Consider the following 17,285-nt stretch of genomic DNA (forward strand, 5'->3'; position numbering starts at 1 on the left):
TTATACTACATTGAGTATAGTGAACTGCTTATCATCATAAGAGAATATACTCGCGATTGGCGAAGTTGGGCCGCGCTTCACAAACAGTTTACTTCTAATTGCGGCAACCGACCAACTAATGAAATTTTAGGAGATAAGTTTTCAAGCATGAAATAAGGCTCTTTGGATAGGCGCTCATTGTAAAAATAATTTCCAAAATTGCAAACTTTGCTTACAACCGGTATTCGAACCCCCAAATCAACGCCTGCTAGCCATGCACGCACCCACTTGGCACTCTCCGCTGAGCGCGGTTAGAATTGTTTTGATTCGGTGTTGTTGCAAAAACTTGTTTAAGGCATTTTATCGGTGTTTAGTATGTTATTGCTTAACACAATGCGCGTTGATGTTGGTCAATGACGTTGACTGGAATTATTTTGCCACGCCATTTTTGTAATTGTCTGTGCAATAAAGCGCCTGCCAGCCTCTGCAAACGCTTGACTAAGCATGCGCAAACGTAATTTTGCACAATAAACAAATAATACAGAGTTTAAGAAAATTCCAGATGACTTGCTGCTTGCTTAGTTGCTTATTGCCGTTGCAATGAACTCTGTCATGACTTGCCTTGGTGGCTTTTCTGTGCTCGCAGTGGCTTATTTGGCGGCATCACATGTGTTTTATATACATTTATCCAACTTTTATTATTCTTCTTTGAACGTCGCGCAATAATTATGTGGTAATTGTGTTTTGCTGTGGTGCTTTGGGTGCGAGTACACTTGTATGGTTATGAAATAGTGCGCAAGTTCGTGTCTTAAGTCTTTGGTACTATTTCTAAATTTGCTCTCTGCATTTATTCTTGACTTCTGTCCGGAAATACTTAAATGTAAAGGGTGATTTTTTAAGAGCTTGATAACTTTTTTTTTAAAAAAAACGCATAAAATTTGCAAAATCTCATCGGTTCTTTATTTGAAACGTTAGATTGGTTCATGACATTTACTTTTTGAAGATAATTTCATTTAAATGTTGACCGCGGCTGCGTCTTAGGTGGTCCATTCGGAAAGTCCAATTTTGGGCAACTTTTTCGAGCATTTCGGCCGGAATAGCCCGAATTTCTTCGGAAATGTTGTCTTCCAAAGCTGGAATAGTTGCTGGCTTATTTCTGTAGACTTTAGACTTGACGTAGCCCCACAAAAAATAGTCTAAAGGCGTTAAATCGCATGATCTTGGTGGCCAACTTACGGGTCCATTTCTTGAGATGAATTGTTGTCCGAAGTTTTCCCTCAAAATGGCCATAGAATCGCGAGCTGTGTGGCATGTAGCGCCATCTTGTTGAAACCACATGTCAACCAAGTTCAGTTCTTCCATTTTTGGCAACAAAAAGTTTGTTAGCATCGAACGATAGCGATCGCCATTCACCGTAACGTTGCGTCCAACAGCATCTTTTAAAAAAATACGGTCCAATGATTCCACCAGCGTACAAACCACACCAAACAGTGCATTTTTCGGGATGCATGGGCAGTTCTTGAACGGCTTCTGGTTGCTCTTCACCCCAAATGCGGCAATTTTGCTTATTTACGTAGCCATTCAACCAGAAATGAGCCTCATCGCTGAACAAAATTTGTCGATAAAACACATTTCGAACCGAACACTGATTTTGGTAATAAAATTCAATGATTTGCAAGCGTTGCTCGTTAGTAAGTCTATTCATGATGAAATGTCAAAGCATACTGAGCATCTTTCTCTTTGACACCATGTCTGAAATCCCACGTGATCTATCAAATACTAATGCATGAAAATCCTAACCTCAAAAAAATCACCCGTTATGTTGTTGTAAGAGATATATATATGTATATGTATATATATAAATGCTGCACCCCCAGAGGCAAGCAAACAGACCACGAAGCGGAAGAGCGGGCAGATAACGCCTCAGAAACCTCCAAGTTTTAAGAGGCTACAGAGGAATCAGCCAAAGCGGTCACCCCAAATCCACTTTTGTGGTGGTGGGTCAGCACAAATATTTGGAGGCCTTTCGGATGACGGTACTGCACGCAGTCTTCGGTAGCCTTTCAACTATCGAAGCTGCAAAGACTCGCCTGCGTCTGCGCTCAGAGGCAATGCGCACTTGCCCAACACAGCAATTGAGGTCATGCTGGAGCTCACACCGCTGCATCTAGTGACCAAACAGGCAGCGAAATGTATCACGTTGCTCATATCAGCAAAGGGTTTTGGCAAAGGGAAGATAATGTCGTCTCAACAAATGACGGCCTTAGGGGAAAACACACCACTTGCATTTCTTCCAAGGAACGACGTTACAAATAAGGTAAACTTTAAAAAGATTTTTAGAGTAACTCTCGGCAGTAAGGTGAAATGGAATGCTGTAGCCAGCAATGAGCTGGTCGACGAAGTAGCCCGCTCTGCGGCAGTTTCCAGGATGATGGGGCCAGAACCATGCTTTGCGGTGGGGCACTACACCATAAAGGAGTTGCTCCATACGTAAAAGAGAGTGGGAAGAGAATGAGAAGAAGATGTTACAACCTTGCAAAGTTTAGAGATGTTATCAACCTGTCCCCAGACGAATTCCGCCTTCTTGTCGCACGCTATAGAGGGCACTGCGGGCTCAGAAAGCACTTGTCCAACATCGGTATAGTCTCTTTCGCAAACTGCCCTTTTTTCTTGTTTCTAGATTGCCCAGAAATTTGTAGAAGCAGGTTCAAGGTTCAAGGTTCAAGGTTCAAGGTTCCACCTATATGGATAAGAATCACATCACCTCAGTCGCGCTCAGAAAACTTTTGGAATTTTTCAGAGTGCTGTACTTTTGTTACCATATGCGATATTGGAGAGGGCATAATAGACCACAGGTCGCAGTGTAAAAACTCAATTATTTTCTGTCCAGGTGACTTAAGGAAAATATTCGGATGGCTACGGAGCCAAAAGCGTGAGCCAGAGAGTACCTTTGGAGTCCATAGTAAAAAACTTTAAAACTTCGAAATCAGGATATTATAAAAAAAGTAAAATAACGCACTCAATTATGACCCTCACCATTCACAGACTATGCTTTCCTCTACCTTCCATTTTAGATAAAATAAAAAAACTTATTTTCTACCAAAAAAAAAAAACTATATATTAAATTGAACTTGCATCAGATCTACTCCTTATTAGATGCCATTGAGGTTACCTAAGTATATTTTCACTGATATTTGGATAAAATTGCAACTTGTTTAATCACCAATCCTCCAATATTGAACACTGTGCATGCACTTCCTGCTTAATTTTTGGCGTTTGTGTTTTCACATCAATCTCCGGCAGCGTCGTTCCTGTTTGTAGCTTTACTACCATTTTTTTCTGCATTTTTTAGCTTCATATTCCCGCTCTCTCAATTTTGAACATGCCACCTGCTGTTTGCTTGCGCTCAGCCTACGATCGGTTTTAGAGAGCGACTCTTCAACAACACTTGAGCGGCGGCAATGATTTTCTGCATCATTTCCGCTTTGCGTCGAAGCTTCAGCGACGCTTATGCCGCACTCACACACACACACCCACACATTTATAAAAATGGATTTAAGTTTGCGCTGCAGTTTGTTTATTAGCTGCCGCTAAATTTACGCGTCTGCCAGCTCTCGGCTATCAAAAGCTGCTGATTTTCATTAATTATCACTCTTCATTTTCTATAGTACAACAGAGCTCTCTGTTTACTTCTGCGAACGTTTCACTGGCGAGTTTCGCTTTGCCATCGATTTTCGTGTATTTTGAGTCTCAGCTGGTGATTTTCGGTGCTGATTATCTTCACAACGCGGCCGCTTTGCTTTCGCTTTCAATTTCTTTCTGCGCGTGTGTTGGTGAGTGCGCCACGCTGCGCTGCACGATCTGCCAATAAGCGCTGCGTCCATATGTCGGCTGTCGGTGAGTCTTGCGCTGAACGCGGTGGCGGCTAATAGTTGCTGTTAGGTGCTAGAGTACTTCAGCTGTGCCGTTGGCGAAGTCTTAACAGCGCGTCTTGTCTTCAAATCGCAAATTAAGGCGTTTCAAATCATTTCTGCTGCTTTCAAATATCGGAGTTGAAATTTCGCAGTATTTTTTCCGTTGTTTACAGACAAGTAAATAGTTAAGCGACGTGCGCGCCTTTTTGCAGTAACGGTAAAATATTTAAACTCAAAAAACTAACGAAAATTTGGTTAACTAGTGAAGTTCGTGCTCGAATATTATGAAAAGTGGCGATTAAGCAAGAAATATAATTCAAAAGTGGTCAGTGACAGTGGTTGGTTTCGGTTTTATAAACTCGAAAGTCGTAAAATTAAACAATGAGTTTTAAGAATAATCAGCATTTTTAGCATTTTTTAGAGTGTTCATATAACGATAATTCAGCATTTGTGAATAAAGTTTGAGTATTTATATTGACCTGTTAAATACATAACTTTGAAACATTAGGAAATGAAAATTGAAAAAATTGAAAAAGTGGCTGTTTATATAGAAAGCATGTTCGTTCATACCAGAAATTCATAGTGCAACAAATCTGCAGTTAATTTATCGGATTAATCGCAAAGTGGTTTAAAATTGGTTAGTTTCATACTCATCTTGAGTTCTTAACTGTTTTTGCTAAGAAAAGAGAAAAAAGTCATAAAGTGAACTGAGATGGTTAACTGGGTATTGAAAAACTTATTTCTAACAAATTAATAAAACAATTAAAAAAATTATTAATAATATTCTCTGACCAAATTTGACCCGGATTGACAAAACAACACAATTCAGCGTTTCAGACACGCTTCAAGCGATTAATCTCTATCCACAAAAAAACTACATATAAGATAGAGCCTATAATGTATGTGTGTGATGCAGTAGTACTGTCAGTTGTTATCTTTTTTAATGAAAATACTTCCCAAGAATATATTACTATTCTAAAAATTCATTAACAAGTCTATATGTACATAGTCAAGCTTCGAATAATGAGCTACATATGTACTTTGTTGTACAGCTTGGGTTTAGTATACTGTTATGAGCCACTTTGGCACAACTGTTCGAATCGTAATTCCGAAAATCTTCATTAAATTTCAAAATCAAACAAAATGTTTTTGCCTTTAGGTTATTGGTCGCCTGAGTGTAGCTATGTTGCTCCCTATTACATGCGATAACTGAAATCCACTTCACGAGTTGATGAGAATCTCACCCAACATCAACTAATTTAAATTCGCCACAGTAAAGTAACGGTAAAAGAACTCAATATTTTAATTTCAGAAGCCGTTCCCATTACACTGGTAAACAAAAATTCACTTGTTTTTTGTGTCATGAACAGGACAAAGAACATTTATTATGTAAAAATTTCCACAAACACTGAAAATAGCTAAAGATTTCTTCTATCACCTATAGTTTTTTTGCTTTGCGGATTTTTGTTAAAAAAAACAGCGATAGATATATTATTATTATATTATTTTATTAACCAAAGAGTAGCTTAAAATGTTACTGTCGATGTTTTTCGGCGATATTTGCAGTATCCCTTAACAATGTCCAGCAGTAATCGGCAAGCAAACTGGCACTCCACTTTCCTTGTTACCGTTTCTTGATAGCAGAAATGTTTTGGTGGAGCCGTTCTCAATGTTCGGCCTCTAAATTTTCGGGGGAAAAATCCAGATGGGAGTCCAGAAAGTGAATTTTAAGGGACATGTTGCAACCCATTTTTTATAGGCAGTAAGTAGTTCAGTCACAAGATCTTTGTAATTGTCAGCTTTCACATTTCCAAGAAAATTTTTAACAACGCTTTTAAAGGCACTCCAGGCTCGTATTTCAGTTTCATTGAGCATTTCCTCAAATGTTTTATCTTTCATTAGTTCTCTTATTTGCGGACCCACAAATATGCCCTCCTTAATTTTTGCTTCACTGACTCTTGGAAATTTTTGTTTCAGATACAAGAACCCTCTTCCATTTCTGTCCATTGCGTTAACAAAATAATACCCAATTTAATATGCAAAGGTGGTAGTAATATCGTACCTCTTTGGGATCAACTAGAGGTTCACTGGTTACGTTTTTTTTACCCGTAGTGAGTGCCTGACGTACTGGCCACTGCTTTTGTACATAATGACAGTCTCTCGCACGGCTACACCATTCGCAAAAGAAGCAATAATATTTCGTATATCCTAGTTACATTCTAAGAAGAAGGGCTATTATTTTTAGGTCTCTACATATTGCCCAACCTCATGATAACGAATGTGCTCTATAAGAACTCTCATATTCTCATATGATTCTTTCATATTATCCGCATGAGCTAAAGGGACAACTGGATATTTGTTACCGTTATGAATCAATACCACCTTTAAACTAAGTTTTGAGGAATCAGTGAATAGATGCCAATCACCTGGATCATGTTTCTGTTCTAGTGCGTTAAACGAAAGGTTTACTTCTGAATAGTATACTAGATCCCCTTCTTGAAGAAAGCAATGTGTGAGGTGTAATTTGAGCCGCAGGTTACAGAATATTTGTGGGTGATAGAAAAATTATTTTTCAGATTTGACTTCAGGGTATCAAACTGCATTAGAAACACCTATGAAACTTCATTTCACACATTATGTGTCTACCAGTATTACTTTTATAAAATTTTCATTAGTTATTTCAGTTTTTTTTTAGCTATTTTACGGCCAAATTCAGCGAATTTTTTCCAAGTGGGTGTCAATAGCAGAGTTGAGTCTTATTTGTAAACCTTAACGGATCTATTAGGTTACACGTATGAATTAGATTTAAACTAAAAATGTTTTAAGAGCTGTAAGAATTCTACGAACTGTTGATAAAGAAAGCCCAGACTTTTTGGGTTTTAATAACCAAATGCTATTCCGATGAAGTTTGTTTACACAGATTTTGAGAAAGTTCCCAAAGTATAAAATCTGAACTTTTTTGGTTTGAAATAATCTTTTATTTAACGTTTTAAACTCGAGTTTAATGTTTTGTGTTTCAGAAACTCTGAGTTTCATAAATTTTGAAAGTGAATTAACCGAATTAAATATAATGTTTCGGGTTTAATAAACTCGAGTTTAATATTTTGTGTTTAAAGAACTATGAGTTTAACAAGTTGTGTTTAATGAACTATGAGTTAAATAAAATCTGAAAATTAAGGAAAAAATAAAGTGCTATATTTTGTGTTTAGTAACACGAGTTTAATGTTTTGAGTTAATTAACTGTGGTTTAAAAAAATATAAAGGAAAAAAATTAAGTTCAATATTTGGCTTTTAATAAACTCGAGTTTAATATTTTGTATTCAATAAACTCTGAGTTTAAAGTAAAATAAAAATATCAAAGTTAATTAAAAAAATAAAGTTTTATATTTTGTGTTTAATAAACTCGAGTTTAATGCTTTCAGTTTAATAATCTCTGGCTTACTCTGAGTTTAAAATAAAACATCAAAATTAATTAAAAAAATCAAGTTTTGTATTTTGTGTTTAGTAAGCCCGAATTAATGTTTTGCGTTTAATAATCTCTGGGTTAAAAGGAATATAAAAATAAGTTTAAAAAAATAAAGTTCAATATTTTGTTTTTAATAAACTTGAGTTTAATGCTTTCAGTTTAATAAACTCTGAGTTACTTTTAAAATAAAAATAGAGCATAATGCGAGTTAAAAGCATATTTTTTGTATTTGGTAAACTCACTCTTCCCAAAAGTGAGTCAACAATTAAAATTGTTAATAAACTCGAGTTTATTAATAGGCTACGAAAATTCATTAAAAATGGCGCTTAATGCGAGCTAAAAGCTTTTTTTTGTATGGTAAACTTCTTTTGACTCAATAGATAAAATAAGTATAAGCTCGTGTTTGTTGATAGGCTCCTAGAATTCACTAAAATAGAGTTTAATGCGAGTTAAGCGAGTTATGTTTGTTTCCTGTTCTCAAAAGCGACTCAGCAGCAAAATGATCAATAAACTCGTGTTTGTGCTTCGAAAATTCGTGTTGAGATTCGTTACACATAGGAGTCGATGTTGAAGCTATTGACCGTTGAAGCAAAGTCACATAGCGCTTTTCTTAATATGTCTTCCGAAATATTTATGAACCCAATCTACACACTGACTCTGATGCTCTGCAGTTAGTTCGTGTGTAAGCTCATAATTTCAAACTTTGTTAATTTTATTAAATTTTACAACACAATCTTCAGGACTTAACTTCATTCCTTATTGCTTTCTCGCACAAGCGTTTGCCTATAAATGCACAGCATGAGTAAACAAATATTCCAAGCATTTTTCATAAAAGTTATAAAATGTGGCAGTAACTCATTGCCACTTATTTCACGGCGCTGCGGTTCATGTGCCCGGGCACTTTGTCTGGTTATGCATTAATTGTGCATTATGTGAAAGAGCGGTAAAAGCGACCAAAAACAACAACAAAAGCAATTTGCAAAAAACCAAATTAGCAAAACGGAAAAAAAGTGCGAAATTTTTAAAGTTACCAACAAAGTGCATTTAAAGTGAAAAAAAAAAAAAGTGAAGTAGTGAAATTATAAAAAAAGAACAACAAAAAGTGCAATTAAAAAGTCAAAAGCAATACATTTTCCGGCTGCTTTTGCGCATTATTCGCCATTTCGCTTTTGCAGCGCGCATTCGCTTATTACTTAACGGTTTGCTTTTGTCTCGCAAATATGCGTCACATGGCGAGTGTTAAATAATTTTTCCATTTTTTCTAAATTTTACCATTTTTACCAATTTTTACCATTTTGTTTACCATCGTTAAGGTTGTCAGCGAGTCTCACATACAAACATACATACATACAAACATCTGCGTATACCTCACATAAGTGAAGCTAGTCAAACTAACTACTTTTAGTTAATAAAAATAAAAATCGTGAAGCAACTCTGTAAAATAGCGCTTAACGACGCAACTACAACAACAATAACTACTAACAAACCGGTGCTACAACTATAGCGTGCTGTCCACCATTCTTACAAGAATCTGCACCAAAAGCCACTGTTACCCTCTGTTCGTGTTCGTGTGCGTGTGTGTGTTTTTGTGTTCACCTTACTGCGTGCCTATTTGAGTGTAAAAGGAAATCGCCGCTGTAATGGCTCCCAAGAAAGAGGCAACCTTGAATCTGCAGCAACAACAACAGCAACAAGTTTTGGATATCGAACGCATAAAGCGGCATTTCAGCTGGTCCGATCCAAATGCAATGTAAGTCAAATGGCATTTTTTGCGTTTATACACATACCTTTACATTTATATATACATAAATATAGCCATAAGTAGCTGCATAATACAATGTAAGTGATATAAAGAAATACAAGCTTTGACACCGGCAAATAACTTATGCGTTTAATGAGCAATCTTGATTGAGAAATGTGATATATGACATATAGACCAAGTTTGTTTACATATATAAAGTGTCTTAATCTGTGTATTAGTGTATGTATGGCTTTGTGATTACAAGTGATCTCAAATTACTAAAGTTCGTTTTCGTAATCTTTTGTTTACATACTACATTGCCCAGCAGAAGAATATAAGTGCTCACAAGTGGTTCGCTTTCTATAGAATTCGAACCTATAACTAGTTTGTGCTTGTAAGTACGAAGTTATAGAAATATTACTACAGTGAAAGCTCTATTAAAAGAACGCTCTCTTAAGCGGACAACCCCATTAACCGAGCAGAAAGACTGGTCCCAACAGTGTCCGCTTATTGGAGATTTCACTGTACTACTACTACTATTATTATAGAATTAATTTATAGAAATAATAACTATTACATTTTTTTCTTTTCTTCTAAATTTTATAATTGTGAGCAAATATGAACCAGTTACGGTTTAGTTACATATATAATTAGAACTTTTTTGAACTAGTAACAGACAAGTCTAATGACAACCAGTTGCATCTACAAAAAATTTATAGAAATAACAAATAACTGTAAAATAGTTTTCTTTTCTTGCAAAATTTTGTATTTTTGAACATACATATGTTAACCAGTTGCGGACTAGTTACATATCGTCACCTAAAATGCAAATAACGTATCATCAAAAAATTTGAAATTGAGTGTCTTATTGATTACGATTAACTACTTCAAATTACATACACAATATTACATATGTCCAACATTTTCAGGTTCTGCGCTCAGATATAAACCAGTTTTAACCAATATTAAAAATGCTTTTCACTCTTCTTCTATTTTATATCGTCTTTCATTCACGCCACTGTAAATTTTCTGTAATGTTGTTACGTTATTTTGCTTTTTAGGTGACGATACATAATATGAACTTTTTTGAACTAGTAACAGGCTAATCTACTGTCTACGACTTATTCGTACTAGTTACGGATTAGTGACATGAAAGTCCTTGACCGTATGAAAAGGTGAAATTGATAGCTTCTAAACGTTGAACCGCCCGCATGTTACATATAACATTAGCATCTTTTTGAACTAGTTACCGATTAGTCTAATGAATACCTTTGCGAACTAATTACGGATTTTAACGATTATTTGATAGCCCTTGACCACAAGAAAACTGGAATTTTAAACGTTATATCAAAATTCAAAAGTTGAGAAGTTCAGTTTGTTTAAGTCTTATGCATTATTTTTTGATGAAAATTGCCCAAAATGTTTAAATATTTACATTTTAAGGACCCTCTCTTATTCATATACCTGGGCCGGCTTCTAGCTCAAAGTGGTTTGCAAAAGAGTGAGCTCTTCCCCGTCAGCTAGATTAGTCTTTCCGTAGTTGTAGACGGAACAGAGCAATAAGACGCGGCAGAAAAATCCCATTACCTTCTTCTTGACTTTTGCGAGTTCAAAGCTAAAGCTGCAAGGAGCTTACACTTTCAGGCATTCCGGTGAGTTAGTGAATATAAGGTTGAAATGACAAAGCAGATTTGTAATAGTCTCAAATCGTTGTGGAGACGTATAAGTTTTAATTACAAAAGATTTTTTCTGGTTTTACGAGATTTTTTTTTGCATATTAAGTATACCAAGTACGAAGACTGCTATATACATTCTGGTCTAATAATGAAAATAGAAATATTTATCAACGAAAATGGTTTTATTGTTTTTCAAAATATTTTCCATCAAGATTTATACACTTTTGCATGCGCTCAAACCAATTTTCGAAGCACTTTTTCCACTCCGATTGAAACACATCCAAAACATGGTTTTTGAATGCTTCAACAGCGTCTTCTGGCGACGAAAATCGTTGACCACGCATTATTTTCTTGATGTGTGGGAATGAAAAGAAGTCATTGGGTGCCAAGTCAGGGCTGTACGGCGGATGACCCATAAATTCGACGTTTTGGCCGGTCAAAAAGGCGCTGGTTTGAGCCGAGGTGTGAGATCTCGCATTGTCATGGTGCACAATGATTCGTCTTCTTTTGTTCGTTTTTCGAATTTCTCCGAAGACTTCAGGCAAGCAAATGATGGTGTACCACTCAGAATTCACCGTCCTACGTTTCTCAGCGGAACAGTCGCCACATGACCAGTTTTTCCGAAGAAACAGGCGACCATTTGCTTCGAAGTGCTTCTTCCACGAACAACTTTCGTTTGGCTCGTCTTGGAAGACCCACACGGTCGATTGCTGGGTTGTTTCGGGCTCATATGCATAGATCCATGATTCGTCACCTGTGACGATCTTATAAACGTCTTTTGAAGCACCGCGATCGTATTTCAGCATTTCTTTACACCAATCCACTCGAGCCTTTTTTTGAGCGATTGTCAAATTGTGCGGGATCCAACGAGAACAAACCTTTTTTACGGCCAGGTGTTCATGCAATATCGAATGTACGCTGGTGGCCTCTATCTGAAGGTATGTTACATGACGGTCTTGCATTATCAGTTCACGTACGGCATCGATGTTTTCTGGCACAACGGCTGTTTTTGGACGACCTTCACGGAATTCGTCTTTGAGTGAGCGTCGGCCACGATTGAATTCGTTGTACCAGTTTTTCACAGTGCTATAGGATGGTGCTTCATAGCCATACAAAGATTTTAGTTCATCGATGCACTCTTGTCGTGATAATCCACGTCGAAAGTTGTGAAAAATGATCGCACGAAAATGTTCACGAGTTAATTCCATTTTTTGGCCGAGATGAATTTTTATCTCCCTATGTTCTCAGGAAGCTGTCAATATATTATATGAACGTTGACTTTGAACTTAATTAACTGTTATTTGGTTTTAGTCGCATTTAGATGGGTCTTTAATCAAATTTAATTTGAATTATTTTGCATCTGAACAGTGACTATACCCATATATGTATATATAGCTAAGCTTTCAGGTTTAATTACGTAGACAGCCAAGCAGCTGTCAAGGCAGTAACCTCGTATCGCAAATCTGCCAAAAGTGTCTTAAGAAGCAGGGCAGAAGTGGAACGTGGTGCCAAAAGCATGCAACTTTACTTTTCTTGACTGCCAGGTCACAAACTTATACATTGTCTATACGACGATCTGGATAGAATTATGGTAAAAACCTGGGTGAAAAACTGCAAAAGTAATGCGTAAAACGGTAGATCGAAAGTATACTAAATCCTATTGGCACTCAATAGAAGAAACTGTAGGAACATGATCGGAATACTAACTGGTCACTGTCTGGTGGCGACACACGCCCGCAAAATGAGGCTGACAGATTTAGAAGACTGCAGAAAATGTCTAGAGCAAGGTACTAGTGAAAGAATGGGGCATTTCTTTGGCACTTGTACCGCATAGGCAAGACTACGCTGTAAGCATTTGGGGTTCCCACAGTATGATACATCGATAGTGAGGCCACAGGAATTCGCGTCAAGCGCAGGCATCCACTGGGATGACTACTCTACATAGACCTAGTAACTGAACTCCATCTGAGATCGCAAATCTAGCAGACTAACCTAGAATAACCTAACCTTTCAGGTTTATGACATTTCGGAACATTTTTGAAATTCATAGTTACACTAAAGTAATCTTGTTTTTAAATTGTACTTTATGTTAAAGCAATCTTTCAACTACCAGCTATGGGACTCTGAATGTCAAGCCATTAATGATTGTAATTTACACTCTGCACTTGAGATATTGGTAAGCTATACATAGCATACAAACTTCCATTAAAATGATTTTCTTCAGACCTAGAAAATAGACTAGAAGTCTCAAAATAGTCTTCGCTAATTACATAAACTCTAATTATATCAAAGAAGAACCTTTAGAAAACGTTAAAACTATGTAACTCAATTGATTTCTAAATCGTCTTCAAAATTTGAATTTAAACAGAACCTAACCTTAATTAGGTGACTAAAGCAATTCGCGACTTTTAAATAATTATTTACTAACTATCATGTCAGTACAGCACATGACCCAAAAACAATTGCAAAATTAATAATTACATGCTAAATTAGTCAATTAGCATAATACTGATGATTGATTTATATATTTACATACTCGTATACAAAACATATAAGAACTAATATTAAACGGCAATGGATTGAATAAACAAAAAAATTATTTAATTACTCTCATACTCGTTAATACCAGCGCCTTAATTAATATATAGTTCTACCATATTTCATGCTAATTTGTGCGGATCCAATTATTTTTGATAAAAAAACATATGTATTTGTCTAATTTTATTTGAAGTTGAGTACTAAAGGCAACACTTTGGAAAAATGTAATGGAAAAGAAGAACTTTTATTTGAAGTTGTGTGCTAAAGGCAACACTTTGGAAAAATGTAATGGAAAAGAAGAACGTTTAAAGCCACTAATGCTATAACGAATTATTTGTGGTTATATAACTGATACTAATAACCAGTCTAGCTTCAATTGTCGCTGTAGTCTTTTGCTGGTGTTTGTTGTAAAAATCAAGTAAAATTTTGTATTAAGCAGGTTCTCGACTTTCGTTAGTAATATTTTTCGGGTTAAGACTAATCTTTCTGTTTCAGTTTAAAACTTCAGTTGTTCTCTTATATGCCTCTGAAAGCTTCAGTATATATAGGAAACAACTATATACCTTTACAAGCTTAATGTTCCCACATTACTCATGAGCTTAAACCATTGCTTACAAAGTTTTAAACAAAAGTGTAACAAATTTTGCCTTAAGAAAAGCTATATTTTGTTACGGTATCTCAATCTGTTTTCGAGGTGCGGACCAAAATATTTCTGCCGAGAAAGTGAAATTATCATGTTCGTACAAATTATGGTAAAAATAGAACCCTAGCGAATAATTTGCCATTTCTTTATTTTTGAATTCTTTGGTTGGTTGCCACATATTCAAAAAAGTTCATTTAAAATTGTGGAAAAAATGCCAACAAGCAACCTTGAAATGTTTGTTCATGTATTTTAGAATGGGGTTGCCACTTATTAATAAAGTTAAAATTTAAAATATAACAAAGTGATTGTCAACATCTCTAAGTCTTCTACTTTTATATATTGTGGAGTAGTGTTGCCACTTATTAAAAAAAAGCTCCATTAAAAAGGTGTAGACTATGTCAAAAAAATCGTGCAATTACAATGCACTCTCGAATCAATTTTTTAACACATTTTGAAATGGAGTTGCCACCTATTAAAAAATTAAAATTTGTCAAAATGTTTGTCAACATATTAAGTGTTGAGGAGACTCTCAGATATGTACTCGGAAGTCCCTTATTTATATTTATTTTGGACTAGAGTTGCCACTTATTAAAAAAAGCTCCATTAAAAACATGCAAAATATGTCAAATAAAATGGTGTAATTACAAAGAATTCTCAATATAATTTTTTTACACATTTTGGAACGTGGTTGCCACCTATTAGAATCCCAACATTTAAAAAATGAAAAAAATTCTGCCAAAAAATTAGTTCTTTGAGATTTTCTTAAAAAAGTACACTGAAGTCTTTTGTTTATATGTATATGCATATTTTGTGGTAGAGTTGCCACCTATTAAAAATTAAAAATATGAAAAAATTCCTGTCGACATATTAAGTGTTGAAGAAAATCTCAGAAAAATACCCGGAATTCTTATATTTATATATATATGTTGGTGCAGAGTTGCCACTTATTAAAAAATTCTTCACTAAATAGGTGGAAAATATGTCAAAATAAAATTGTGCAATTACAAAGCATTTTCTAAATATTTTTTTTAACACATTTTGAAATGGGGTTGCCACCTATTAAAAAAGTACTCGGACGTAGTATACTACGTATATTAAAATGTATAATATATATCTACATATGTATGTATGTACATATATGTAAGTAGTATATACATATATTTAAAAATGTTTGAAGAGAAAAATGAAAAAAAAACCGAAAATCCGTTCTCCGATTCTCTCCGGCGCTAATATACTTGTAAAAGGTCTTCGTGAAACTCATGCAAGTTTTCAGAATTAAAGAAAATTGAAAGAAAAAACTGTAACCTCAAAAATAATTCACACCTTAATTTGCACCATTTGTTTCTAAATTCTCTAATTGCAAAATACATACTTTTATTAACACAACTAAAACAAATATATAGTATATACCCTTAACAATATATAAATATATGAGTGTATATTTCAAGGTGAAAACATTTAAATGTGCTAACTATAAGCCATATTTGATCAAGGGTGCTGGAAAAAGTTGTAGAAATCAGCGTCTAAATAAATTGCGAAATTTCCAAAAATTAGCACTTAAGAGCGCTTTCGAAATAGCTGCAAAGAATTACGCAGGCGCAAAGTGTTAAAAGTATTGCAAAAGTGCGAAAATGAAAACCAGCCAATCACTTTCAATGGAATTGAATGGCGTTCGTGCAAATATCACCTACTTACCGCTGGGTATGTGCTTGTTTACATGAGCTAGTGCATATAAGCGCGTAAATATGTAAATAATTGCACATTAAATAGTTTTACGAAATTACCAAATTTGCTTTTGAGTGTGTAAGTGTGTGTGTGTGTAGGTAAATAAGCTTGTTTAAAACCGTCAACGAGTTGCCAACGAAATCGAGCGCGTGCTGTGAAACTCATTTTCGCCGATTTTAACCATTCTGCTTGGTTCGGCGCTGGCTATTATGCGAATATTGATGAGCAAATATGCAAAGCATATTATGGGTATTAATGGATGGCTTCTGTATGCTTGGGCAGTTGAGTGTGTTTGCAGCAAAGGTATGGCATAACTTCTACTTCTCAGCGTTACGAACGTAAATATGGTATGTTAGCACTGAGTTGGAAGAATGAAGTTGTAGGCGAATTAGAAAAAATATATTTAATGAATACAAAAATAATATGATAATTAAGCTGTAAACAATTTTATAAGCTTAGCGAACTCATATTAGTCTTTATTGTTAGTTCGAAAGCTTCAAAAAGCTTTGCAATATAGCCTTGTATTTATTGTTATAGTTAGAAGAATGGTGCTGTGGGTAAATAGGAAGAAAAAAAATTAACAAAAATAAAAAAGAAAATTTAAAAACGTTGAAATCGACCGCACTGTAGCTAAAATACTCATCACAAATGTAAAAGTTTGCTTACAAAAATTGTTATCAGTTGGTTCTTATGACAGTGACTCAATTTGATTAATTTCTACGGAGATTACAACGCTTCCTTGAACTATAACCTATGCCTAATTTGGTGAAGATAACTCGACAAATGAAAAAGTGTTTCATACAAGTACTTGGAATCGATTATTCTGTTTGTATGGCAGCTATATGTTATAGTGATGCGATCTATACTGTTTCTTGGGAGATTGCACCATTATCTTAGCTAATTATCCTTACCAAATTTCGTGAAGCTATCGCGTCAAACAAAAAAGTTTTTCATGCAAATACTTTATTCTATTCGTTCAGTATGTATGGCAGCTATATGCTATAATGGAACGATATCGGCCATTTTGGTAAATGAGTAACTTCTTGGTGAGAAAAGTACGTTTGTAAAATTTTAGATCGGAACCTTGAAAACTGAAGGACTAGTTCTCATATATAATGATGGTCGGGCAGACGATCTAGACTAAATCGACTCAGCTCATCACGGAGATCATTTATGTAGTATGTAAATGTTATAGTCTCTGAGGCGCTTCCTGCTGGGTATTATAAACTTCGTACGCAAAATTAATATACCCTATTCAGGGTACAAAAATGAAATTTTAAGCATTACCATAATCACTCAAATTACATTTTTTCATATTTTTGGTCGAGGGCCTACAAAAATTCTCCACTTATACTATATACATTTATTTATTTATTTTGATGTATTTACTGTATTGCCCCGTGTCATTTTTGACCTAACTACCGTGAAAATCCATATTATTTCAATCGACTTCCGCATTAGGCAAATAGCGCGCACTAGGCGACACTAATCAATAGCGGCATCAGCATTTGTTAACAAATTGTTTTTGTTTAATAAAAATCACCCACTCACACATGCGCGCTTAATTGTTTACAAAGTGATTGCTTGCTGTTAAATAAGCAAA

At 35.2% G+C, this 17,285-nt stretch overlaps 1 protein-coding gene across 1 annotated transcript in view; it reads left to right on the top strand.

Annotated features, from left to right (window-relative positions):
• The first annotated feature begins 8,686 nt into the window (after positions 1 to 8,686).
• The window catches only part of LOC105226381 (ABC transporter G family member 23), a 132,206-nt gene continuing 123,607 nt past the window's right edge, over positions 8,687 to 17,285 (top strand). The window contains exon 1 of the mRNA XM_019990317.3: positions 8,687 to 9,109. Coding sequence (XP_019845876.1) covers positions 9,000 to 9,109 — 110 coding nt within the window. The 5' untranslated portion in view covers positions 8,687 to 8,999. The remainder of the gene's footprint in view (positions 9,110 to 17,285) is intronic.

This window comes from Bactrocera dorsalis, chromosome 2, assembly GCF_023373825.1.
Source record: "Bactrocera dorsalis isolate Fly_Bdor chromosome 2, ASM2337382v1, whole genome shotgun sequence".
NCBI classification, from domain to species: domain Eukaryota; kingdom Metazoa; phylum Arthropoda; class Insecta; order Diptera; family Tephritidae; genus Bactrocera; species Bactrocera dorsalis.